The sequence below is a fragment of the Canis lupus genome, chromosome 26 (assembly GCF_011100685.1).
Source record: "Canis lupus familiaris isolate Mischka breed German Shepherd chromosome 26, alternate assembly UU_Cfam_GSD_1.0, whole genome shotgun sequence".
Classification (NCBI taxonomy): Eukaryota; Metazoa; Chordata; class Mammalia; order Carnivora; family Canidae; genus Canis; species Canis lupus.
Window position 1 is genome coordinate 23,988,971 of NC_049247.1, and position 12,198 is coordinate 24,001,168.

The 12,198-nt window shown below is 47.7% G+C and overlaps 1 protein-coding gene across 1 annotated transcript; it reads right to left on the reverse strand.

Annotated features, from left to right (window-relative positions):
• Positions 1 to 719: 719 nt before the first annotated feature.
• Positions 720 to 10,681, reverse strand: LOC477540 (SEC14-like protein 3). Its single transcript, XM_038574526.1, has 12 exons — positions 10,549 to 10,681; positions 9,267 to 9,342; positions 8,959 to 9,002; positions 8,766 to 8,825; positions 7,566 to 7,754; positions 6,536 to 6,631; positions 5,855 to 5,915; positions 4,646 to 4,729; positions 2,793 to 2,899; positions 2,255 to 2,394; positions 1,987 to 2,156; positions 720 to 1,140 (listed from the first exon to the last, which is right to left on the reverse strand). The coding sequence occupies exons 1-12, from the start codon at positions 10,600 to 10,602 to the stop codon at positions 1,019 to 1,021; spliced, it is 1,203 nt and encodes a 400-aa protein (XP_038430454.1). The 5' UTR covers positions 10,603 to 10,681; the 3' UTR covers positions 720 to 1,018.
• Between the last annotated feature and the right edge of the window lie 1,517 nt (positions 10,682 to 12,198).

Consider the following 12,198-nt stretch of genomic DNA (forward strand, 5'->3'; position numbering starts at 1 on the left):
TTATGGTATTAAAAACAATGTCTTTGGAGTAAAGAAAAAACAAACCCTAGGTCTTGAATCTGCCACGTAAGAACTATATGATGTTGGGGGTGACTTCACCTCTCTGACCGTTAGTTTTCTTACCCATAAGATGGCCATGATAAGTGGTCCCTGGGAAAGGTTTGAGTGAAATGAACAAAACTCATAAAGCACTTGGAACCATGTGTGGTAAGCAAGAAAGTACTCACCAGGTGGTAGCTGAAATTTTTAAAATTATTATTACCAGGCAGCAACCAGAACTAGATAGGACCTCCTGTGCTTCCAGTAAAGTTTCTTTAATTGCTTAAAATATAAGCTGTGAGTTCCAAGGGAAGAGGATACAGGTGGGAGTGATAGATTGGGAAAGCTGTGTGCCCTGAGCCAGACAAACCCCTTATGCAGGCATCGCCTACCTACCCCAGGGGGCAGCCACACCCAGAAACCTGGGGGCTGGATCACCTGAGTCTCCAGGAGAGCCCACAACTTCCACAGCTCTGTCTCTGTCCAAGGTGCTGAATCTGCTCTGGTAAGCTCCTTGTCCTGCATACCTGTGAATTACCTGCTCATTACCTTCATTCAACTTCACAAGTATACATTGAGCATCTACTGTATAAGGAGTAGAAGTCAAAAGAATTTAGATATGTCTGTAACCCAAGTGGCTTATATGTCATAGAGAAGAAATTAAAATACACACAAATGCCTTAGAAGTGAGAACATAAAGCTAAGGAGTTATTTTCTGGTTTCTTGGTTTTCAGTGACATTCATCTCTTGCTTCCACCTTGTTTTTTCCTCTTATGCAATCTTGCCATCCTCCAAAACTGTGCCTCTCATAACTTTCCTGGTATGACCACAACATATAAATCTTCCCCAAGGCAACTCTTCCTCTACTCACTAATCTCGCGGAGTCAAGAGGACTAATGATCAATTTCTGAAGGAAGAGGGGATTGTAGGATATAGATAAAGGAGAGGGTCAGGGATCTCTGAGAAGTGAGGGAGCTGCCTAGATAGGGGTGAGTTCCTTGTCATACTTTTGCATGCCCTCATCTGGGAGCAGCACCTCCACTGTGAAGCTGACCTTCTTGGCGTGGACAAAGCTATAGGTGTTGTCAAAGCGCAGGACATCTAGGGGGACAGATGGACATATGGATGGTTAGGCTTGGCTTCACAATCCCCATGTCCCTGCCCCAGCCACAGAGAGAGGACGGGCTATGTTTCTACCTGCCATGTTTGCTAAGCTGGGCCAAGTTTCTACCACCCCTTTCCCATGGGAACTGTCACCCTTGAGCCATGTCTGTAAACAGACACTGACCTCCTCTTGGCACATGCCCAGCCTGGCTTTAGTTGCACCAACTGGCAATGAGAACAATGGCCCCTTCTTCCCATTGTCTCCACACCTGAATGTGTGCCTGATAGGGGTGAGGCAGGGCAGTTGGGATTGTCAAAAGCCTCCCAGCCCCCTTGGATAAAGTAAGGTGCTAGGCGAGGCTAGTGCATACCATCTACTTCCTCACAACCACCCAAGAGGCAGAGGTTGTACATCTGCTTTGCAGGTGAGCAAACCAAGGGGCCAGATTGGTTAAGACTTTGCCCAGGGTTATGCAGCTACCATGAGGCTGAGGTGGGACCCTGGCATCACACTCAGCTGTGTGGCTCTGGAAAAGTTGATTTACTTCTCAGAGCCCTGGTTTTTTCCCGGGAAATGTTGCACCTGCCTTATTGTCCCTTACCTGCATCCTGTGGCCTGAGTGCTCTCACCCTCTTTGAGACCTGTGTGTTGCTAGCTCTTGGTGTGTAGTAAATGCTTGAGAATGTAGCCTGAAGAATGACCAACTGTGTTAATGAATGACGCTAATTTAGGTTGTATGTTCCTGAGGTAGGGGGAGTCACTGCCCCTCTGTTTCCTCCTCTAAACCATGGGACAGGTGGCTCCAGCCTTCCAGACCTATGGCCCAGCCAGGGTAGACTTACAGACACCGGCTTCAGAGCAGGTGAGGCTCCCATCCTCAGGCACCATGTGGGCATTGTAGCGCTGACTGGGGAGTACTTCTGTCATCTCCCCAGCCCGTTGCCGCTCCCCCATCTTGGTCTTCAGGAAAACCCCAAAGCCAATGTCTGCACCATCAGATGAGAACTGCCACCTGGGTGGGCAGGAGGGGGGACAAGTTGCTGCTCAGTCTGATTGGGGCCCTGAGTGTCTAAGCCCCAGCCAGAGATGGGTTGGCAGCCTGGCACTTACCTGAGGACACAGCCTGGGAACAGAATTTCATATTCCACCTGGTGTGAGGAGCCACGACTGATCTGCACTGAGTGCTCATACTGAGTCTTCACTTGGTCCCGCACATACATGGACTTGGGGATCTCCCCACCATAGTTGATCTGCAGACATAGGACAGAATGGGCTTGCTTCCCTCTTTTGGCCATTGCATTGCTTGTGCTATTTCATGCTATTTCTCCGGCCTGATATGCTTTCACCATCTTCTGGAAGTATCTGGCTCATCCCATCCTCTCTCACCCCCCAGGAAGCCTTTCCTGACCCTCCTGGGTCAAGCCCTCCTCTGGAAACTTCCCTTACAGATCATCCCCCTGAGTCAAATTTTCCTCATTTCTTGTTTGCCTGAATAGCTGCTGAGAGCCTGGTGATAGGAGGGCTAGAGCTCTCTAGCTCAATACCTGGCCCACAGGGGTCTCTCCATAGACATATGTGGAATAAATGAGTGGGTGAGAAAGGAATTCAGCTCCACTCCTTCCCCTCCCCTATCTGGGGTTCTTCATACCTTAGTTAAACATTTGGGGTTTCCATCTGGATCAGTCAGAGCCCCCCCAAAATGAGCAGGCAGTTCCTCGGGACTGATAAGTTTCAGCAAACCTTCCTTCCAGTTGTCTGTGGGTAAAGGGGTTGAAGGGTTGTTATCAGGCATGGAGGGGACTTGTCAGCCCTGTATTCCCACCAGGGGGCTCTGAATTCAGGAGAAGCCCTACAGGGACTAGGCTACCACGACCAATTCTCCAGCCTCCCATTGGGCTGCAGAAAGTGTCTTCTAGCATTGTGTTGCTATGGAAACATGTTTCCTCTTAGCTGATAAGGGTTTGCACATTTTTGAGGGTCTTCCAGTCATGAATAGTGAAGATAAAAATCATCTAATTGTCTCAAGGAGACTTCAAAGCCCTATGAAGTCAAGGACCTTATTGGGGGCCATACAGCATGTAGGTGGCATACTCAAGCCAGACTTCTTGGTGGAGGATGGATAGCCCTGGGCCTTTGAATGGACCTTCCCCTTCTGTGCTGCTTAATCACCAAAGCCGTAATGCTTATTACTGTTCTTCAGACCTGTGCAAAGCTCTAAGCATCCTGAGTCTTGCAACAAGTCTGTGGCCAGGCTATCTCCCCCGCCCACCCTCAGCCCCACTGTGGTCATGGGATATTCCCTGCCAATAGTGGGATAAAAGCAAAGACCACAGTGTCTGGCACACCAGGGACAAATGGACAGGGCTCTATGCGCCACCAAGTAGGATAGAGCCCTGGACTTGGACCTGGAGTGTGGCATTACCCACACTGCTTCAGGGTTTGGGAGGCTCCATTGTGATCCACCTAGTTCCCTATCTCTGTGGAACTGGGCAAAGGCTGAGGCTCAAATATCAAGAAGAGAAAGAAAGCAAGGATTTTTGGGACACCTGGGTGGCTCAGTGGTTGAGCGTCTGCCTTCAGCTCAGGGCATGATCCCAGGGTCCTGGGATCAAGTCCCACACTGGGCTCCTCTCAGGGAGCCTACTTTCTCCCTCTGCCTGTGTCTCTGCCTCTCTCTGTGTGTCTCTCATGAATAAATAAATAAAAACCTAAAAAAAGAAAAAAGAAAGCAAGGACTTTAAAGATTCTACCCCCAGAGCCTTAGATCTCCTGATTTGATGATCTGACCATTCTGCTTTCGAGAAGTTGTCCTCCCAGTTCATGGTCATTGGCTTGAATTTAAGAACTAGTTCTCTTTTTCCGTTCTCTTTCCATATCATTTTTTAAAATAATATTTTTTTCTACTTATAAAAGTAATACATTTATTATAAGACTTTAGGAAACAGAAAAATACAAAAAATAAAATTAAAAACCACTTGATTTCTTGCCATCCACAAATCAACATTTTGTTGCATTTTTTCTAGCAATATATTTTTGTCTTTACAAGGAAGATGATACTATCCATACCACTTTATCATCTGCTTTTTAAAATCCTAGTGACATTTCCCTTGACATCAAATCATTTTTCATGGTTTTCCAATATCATCAAATGGATGCATTATTATTTATTTATTCAGTCCCTTCTTGTTGATCCTTCCTTCTCTGAATCACATCTCCTTTCCCTGCTCTTCTTCCTCATCCTCCTCAGCCTAAATTTCCTTTAGAAGCATTGAAGTGATGAGTGTTTAAAGGAAAATGAGGCCCATAGCCTAGAGGTTTACTAACAACCAAACTGAAACTGATAAGGAGGAAGGTGTGAGGCTTCAGTTACCAAAGACATGGAATGAGGCAGAGATAACTGGATAGACTCTACAGTGTAAAACACACTTCACTTTATTTTTGAGGAGGAACTTCTGACTCCAGGTGGCACAGAATTCAGAGGATAGAGCTGGAATTACTTACTTCCCAATACTACAATTTTTCTGCGAGTGTCTTCACTCAGGAAGGGCTTCATGAGATTGTAGCCCACAGGGAATAGCTTGGTGGCTGAAGAGATACAAAAAAAAGATAATGGACAAAAAATTATTCCATTGGGACACTCTCTCCACAATAATCATAGCCAATAATATGGAGGAGTCATGAATTAGAAAAGGCCCTGCACCTGCCAAACCAATCAGCCAACAAGCAGCCAACTAACCAGCCAACCAATCATCCAAATTATCAACAAACCAACAAAATGGCCAATCAATTTACCTTCTAATCAGCCCACTAATCAGACTATCAGTCAGTCAGCCAACCTAATAACTAGCCAAACAATCAATTAACAAATCAGCCAACCAGAAAACCCATCAGCCTATTAAGCAATGAGCCAACCACCCAGCCAATTACCTTCTGCAGCCAGCCAACTATCCAGGATCCAGCCAAATGACAAATCAGCCAGCCAACTAATCAATCTGCCACCTTACTACTCACCTATGCACCCAACCAAAATGCCTGGTGGTCACTCAATCAGTCAACCAAGCTAAAACTATCCAACAAACCAACTAATCAACTAACTGACCAAATATTCAATCAACAACCAGTCATTTAACTAGACAGCCAACCAACTGGCCAGTGAACTAGACAACCAACAGAGTAAATAATCAACCAACCAACCAATTAACTAGCCAATCATTAAACATCCATCCATCAGCCTGCTCGACAACAAAATACCTACTGAGCATCCACATATTCCCAGGTCTGTGAAGAATACAACAGAAGTGGAAAATCAGAGGTCCTGCCTTCAAGGAGCAGATAAGTTAGGAAATAAGCAGGATTAACACACACAAGACAACAAGAGGTCTCCAGAAGTCAGCAGACAAGAAATGCCAGATTTGGCTCCTCCAGCTGCCGGTGCCACAGGCAGTTTGGGAGTGGAGAGATCAACGTGGGTGGGGGAAATGAGGGAGAATTCCTGGAAGGGCTAGTGTTGGAACTGCCTCTTCTTGCAGTAAGGCCAATCATAGAAATTACTATTTATGGAACACTTCTGTTGTTCCAGGCTCTAAGGGATTAGCATGCAGACACACAACCAGCCTGCCTCACCACTACCAGGGAAGCAGGTACTTTTATTGCTCCCAAGGCAAAATGAGGAAACAGAGGCACAAAAGACTGAAGTCAATTGCCACATACCTTTCACAATGAGCATGAACTTCAGGGTCTCTGGGTAATTCTCTTCAAGGAGGCCAAAGAACTGTGGAACCAAAGACCCCATCAGAACCCACATCTCACCTTCTACCTCATCATCTTTGTACTCTCCTCTGTGGAGTGTCCAAAGGGCCAAGGAGTGTTTCCTTTCTTTCCTTCACCTCCAATGGCCTCTGGAGGAGAGTTTCTCCCTTTAGACTATTACAACCACACTCTCATAATAATCATTTTTAGAATAAATCTAAAAATTGTTTTATTGTTTATTAAATGTTCACAATTTTCCAAGCACTATATACACGTTTTATGTATCAACCCGCTGGAATATCCCTACATCCTTTTGAAATGCACACTATCAATATTCCCATTTTGTAGGTGAGGAATCTGAAGCATGAAGGCAAGAAGTGACTTGCTGGAGTCACAGAGCTAGGGACAACAGAACTGGGAAGGGTTGGCAGAAGGTGGCCTCTACGATCTCAGTACAGCATTGACTCTGAGCCTGTCTTTTGGGAAATACATTAAGGCTCTTTGAGTCCTGAATTGCAGCGCTGGAGCCCAGGAAGTCAACCATCTTTTACCAAATCCTGACTCTGAGTGAGCAACAAGGTCACAGCAGACCAAGCTCATCATTAAGGCAAGCAGGGGTCACCCAGGGGGCCTTCTCCTCACCTCTTGGTACACTTCCACCAGAGGTTTCCAGAAGTGCTTCAGTCCCAGGCCCTCGCAGTCAAATATCATCACAATGGTCTCAATCTTCTTCCCCAGCTGCAAGGATGAAAGCAAAGACCACTCCCAAGGTTCAGGGTGCAGGCTCAGAATTTGGGACACGGTGACCCTAGTACCTGACCTCTCAGCAATTCTCCCAGTCCCTTACTCTGTCCTCAGAGAAACAAGTGGACAAAACAGTGAATGCACTTACCCACACATCCACCTACTTATCCATCCATTATCCATTTATCATCCATCCATTCGTTTGTTCATCCATCCATTAATTGACCCACTTATCCATCAATTCACCCAACCATCCATTCATACTAAAATTCAGTCATCCATTCATCTCTCTGTCCAATTAATATTTATTAAGCACCTATTTTGTGCTAGTCATGGAGAGGATACTATATAATACTCTTGTCCTCAAAGCGTTCACAATCTGTTTGGAGAGACTGACAAGCAACTAGGCCACTATAAATCCTGCGATAAGTGCTGGAAATAAATAGCACAGGAGTTGTGGGGACACACGCTAACCGAGACAGGGACATCTAAGAGAAGCTGACATCTAAGTTTGGGACCTGGAAGATAGAAGGGAGAGAGCCAAGGGAAGCATGGGAGGTAGAGGTATGTTGGGGGTAAAGTTATTCAAACAGAAGGAACAGCAGGGGCAAAAGGGCTCAGAAGGAATAACAGTAACTAGTATTGTTGAGAAATATGCATGAGGCTCTGTGTGTTGAGCCATACATTTGCATTATCCCATTTAATCTTTACAACTGTTATTTATTATTATTCCTGTTGTGTAAGTAAGGAACAGACTTAGAGGGGTGACATGACTCTCCAAGACCACACAACTAGGAAGTAGCTGAGCTGTGGCTTGACTCCAGAGTCCTCTGATTGTGATAGTAGAGAGCCAGGTGTGTTCCTGGGACCACATCCCCTGACAGACTCACCTGCCCCCAGTTCCCCTACTGCTCAACCTAGGCCTCACCCGCTCTGTCTGCAGGTCACACTCATGCAGGATGCGCTCGCAGTCCCTCATCTTGGTCTTTAGCAGATCCTGCTTGGTGACTGAGAAGAGCAGCCCCTTTGGGTCAAGTGGCCCAATGATATCATACCACACAGGGCAGCCATCCCGGTCATAGCCACATAGGCCTCCAGGCATGTACTTCTGGATAACCTGGGCATGGAAAGATACACAAAACTTAGCATTATGTACCTCCCTGGAGACCCCCAGACTAGGCTGACCTGGGTGGCTCAAGCCTACACAAACTTAGATGTCACCTTCCCTGAAAGGTGGCACTATTGTCCAGGTGAGAAAACTAGGGGGCCCTCAGGGAAAAGTCTTGCTCATAGTGAGAACATGGCAGAGCCAAGTCTCAGCTGGGCCTGGCTGAAGGCCTCTGGGCTCCTTAATTCTGTCTCCCAAATCTCCCACGTCCCTTTCCATTAAGAGAAGTTGGGCTGAGTGATGGAGAACATGGATTCTGAAAGGTCAACATACCTGGTTCAAATACAGACACTACTGCTTCCTTGTTGTGCATCCTTGAACAAGTGACACTACCTCTCTGAGTCCCATTCCACTTCCTCTTCTGTAAAATGGTTTGGATAATCCTTCTCTTAGGGAAAATCCTCAATATCATGTAGGTAAAGCACAGTGCCTGGCCCAGAGCTCACACTCTACAAATGAAACTATACCCATTGCTTTACTAAGATGCCAGCGGTGGGACTGTTCTCTCCAACAACTTGGTGGACTAAATTTCTTTCCCACACAGACAAGATGTTTGAGTAAGACCCTAGGGGTTAGGGCTCAGAGGCACAAACTAACTGTGGTGATGAAAAGCCAGTTTCATGAATTCAAATCCCAGCTCCATGTTGGGCCTGTGGGACTTTGGGTAGCCTGCTTAACCTTTGCTGGACCTCAGTGTCCGCATCTGTAAAATGGGGACAATTGTACCCACCTCACTGAGTTGTGATGACTAAATGAGTTCATGCAGGTAAAGTTTTACCTCAGGCCAGGACCTCATAAACACCCAGGAAATATTCATAATTATTATAGGAGAAATGCCTGTCAGCTTGCGGGCAGTTCCACAGGCCGTTTGGGCTTGTTACCCTTCACTCATGCTCTCCAGTGATCTAGAGGCTGCTTGAATGCTATATCTGTAAAAGACTGGTGTGGGAGGGAGCTCACCTCTGGGGGCTGCCAATCAAGGATGTGGTCAATATCCATGGACTTCCGGAACTCCATGTACTGAAAGGGAAAAGAGAGGTAAGGCCCCACTGGGCTCCCAGCACTTCCAAGGAGAGGATGGAGATGGAGACTCAAGGCCTAGATTGCCCCCCACAAAACCCTTCTCAAATCTCCAGGAGTGGACAGGTCTCACCTTGCGGAGCATGGCCTCTGATTTCTGCAGGTCAAAATTCCGAGCTGTGTGAAGATAGAAGGAAGGTGTGAGGTGGGAGAGAGACTGACTTCTAGTCAGCTTGTCCTGGCCCCAGGCTGTGAGGAGCTATGCATGGCATTGGGGGCTTATGTAGGACCTTCCTTCCCTGCACCCTCCTCTCTCCTGAACCTGAACATGTGAAGCAAGACAGTGTAATTGGATCCTGAGAGCAATGAGTTGTTCTGGGCAGTTGGGACCAGGCCCCTCTCGCTGCTCCTCACCCTGATCTCCCCCACCTCTGCCCTTACCTCGGAGCCAGCGCAGAAGGAAATAGTCATCAGGATTGGGCAGGGCGGGCAACACGTCCTGCACATTTTCTCGGAACTGAGAAGGGAGATGCTGGTTAAAGTGGTTTTTGCACTTAACCTTGGCCCCCAAACTCAATAATGGTTTTCATCATCCCTTCTCTTCCACATGCAGTCTGGCCCATTATGATGGAAGGATAGATGGGCAGATGGAATAGCATGAGAGATGGATCATTGGATGGGTAGACGAATGGAAGCAAAGATAGATGCTGAGTAAATGGATAGAAAGAAGAATGGATGGATGAATGGGGGGATGGATGAGTGGGTGGGGGATGGAAAAAGAAGGAAGGAGAAATCAGAGGATGGAAGGAGGGAGAGAGAGGTGAGTAGAGGAAGGAGATATTGGTGGGTGAAGAGACAGAAGAGGATTGGATAGATGGGTGGCTGGGTGGGGTGGGAGGATGTATGAAAGAAAGGATAAATGAGTGAGTGGGTGGGTGGGTAAGTGGCTTGGCATACGAGTGTATTTGTAGTTCTTTACTTTTTTTTTAGGGCATCAAGGCTTCTGCCTTTTTTCATTCCATTTTCTTTTTTTTTTTTTTTTTTTTTTTTTTTTTTTTAAAGATTTTATTTATTTATTCATGATAGTCACAGAGAGAGAGAGAGGCAGAGACACAGGCAGAGGGAGAAGCAGGCTCCATGCACCGGGAGCCCGATGTGGGATTCGATCCCGGGTCTCCAGGATCGCGCCCTGGGCCAAAGGCAGGCGCCAAACCGCTGCGCCACCCAGGGATCCCTCATTCCATTTTCTACAAAAGCATGGTTAATGATTATATGTTCTCTTCCCCATTGACTGTGGGGATGACAACACATTCTGCTCTGTCCCTCTCACTCTTACAGACAGGTCACCTTTCAGAGTCACTATCAGAGAAGGAGGGCAAACAGAGTCAGAGGGCAGACGATTAACATCCTTTAGTTCCCACCAAAGGGGCCTGGGAGGGATGGGAGGGGGCAGCTGTCGAAAAACCTCTCTGGTTCTGGCTTCCACATGAGAAGTCAAGTTTGATCTAGCGCATACACTATTACTTGGATGTGGAACTTTTCCCTCAACCCCTGCCCTGGACAGAACTGATGTCACTGGCTGCTGTGGAACATGATCCTGGGTAGGGTGACAGTAAAGACAAAATATCAGAGACAAGCTGAGCCAACAGAGTGGGACACGGTTCCGGCCACCCCCTCCTCCTGCCCCTCAGCCCTCTGGGGCGCCAAGAGAAGGGGCTCTCACCTTGGCCAGGGTCTCTGCCTGTTTGGGGCTCAGGTCTCCGACTCGGCCACTCATGGTGTCTGGTTGAGGCTGGAGGAGTAGGGGCCACTGCAGGTAGAAGCCAAGCCTGATCTGTTGCCCTGACCCAACTGAGGCCTTTAGCCCCCACTCCTGGGTGTGGCTCCAGGCACCTCCTTCTTGGCCAACTGTTGGATTGCACATTACATAAGTGGGATTAAGTGAGGTCCCATGCTTGGCTCTGGGACAGGTCTGAGGGGCAGGCAGGCACAAGAGGCTGTGCCAGAGGGCGCAGGAGCCCAGGCTGAGTGCCATAAAACATCCACCCATGCTCCCAGGCTTCCAGAGAAGGGTGGGGGGGGATTTTAGGAGGAGTGAGAACTGCTCCCATCATCAGTTTCCCCATCTCCCTAATGAAGAGACCCCACATCTAGGGTTCTGCAAAGTTTACCCCCTACACCCAGCTCTGACTGGTAAGAGTCAGGGACTTGGTCAGTCTAGTACACAGTTCATTCAGTTTGTTGGGGTAGGAAACTCATATCCTTCTGCACCAAAGTCCATATTCAAGAAGAGACAGGCTGGGGTAGAGAAATGGAACTCAAATGTGTCCTTACTGAAGGTATGTTTTTTCCATGGTGCTGACACTATTCTTTCTGGTGTCTTTCAAGTCCTATCATGCAATGCTGGCCCTGTTCCTTCAACATGGGGAGGGGCTAAGCACTCCCCACCCTGTTGACTGCTTTCCCATTGCTGAGATCATGAGGACATGAGGGTCCTTGTCTGGGATCCCACATTCCCTGGGCCCTAAGGAAGAGGTAGAGCATATTGATGGTCTTGGGGCAGTGGGGATGTTTCTTGGAATTTTAAACACTTGATCAGTGAGAAGTGTCCACCAAGTATGCTAAGTGATGAAGGAAGCCCAGAATATTTCCCTGTCTTTTGATTTCTGTTGTGGTGCCTGATATTTCACTGTTAGACCTGCTGGCGAGGCCTGGCCCTTGCTCCCCAATCCCCTATGAGAAGTTCCTTTCAAGAGGACATCTCTGAGTGTCACTTGCCTCGTTTATGGAATGGGGCTATCGATGCTTGCCTTGTCCTTATGCAGTTGGAGGGAAGATCTAAGGAGGTATATAGACCATCCAGGGTCATAGCATCTAAGGGATTATTCTTGTCCAACTGTCAGAAGCTCCAAGACAGCAGAGGCCACATTACCAATGACTGTCTATAAAGAAACCAGGAACACATCTGCTTGAGAGCATAGCACATCCCTGTGACCATGTCTTCCAGGACTGGAGAAGATCCACGTCGGCTGAAACGACCCCTGGCCTAGCTCAAGCCACCCTGCCCAAGGCTCTCCCAGGTTCTCTATCTATAGGCATCCTGCATCCCCATCCCTGGACAATCTCAGAACTTTTTTAAGCTAGCTGGCATCGCTTAGTGCTGGACACCTTCCTTGCTCTGGGCCTGATTGAATCTGGCCCAGAGGGAGAAGGGGTGCATCTTTAGCCATCTCCCTCATCTGAGGCACCTGGCAGGCTCACTCAGGAGCAGTTAGGTAACTCCACACCTCAACCCCGCCCCACTTCACATTCCAGCCTCTTTCTGCAAAGCCCCAGGCTGCTGTCAACACCTACTTCCTGCCAGGCCAGGAGC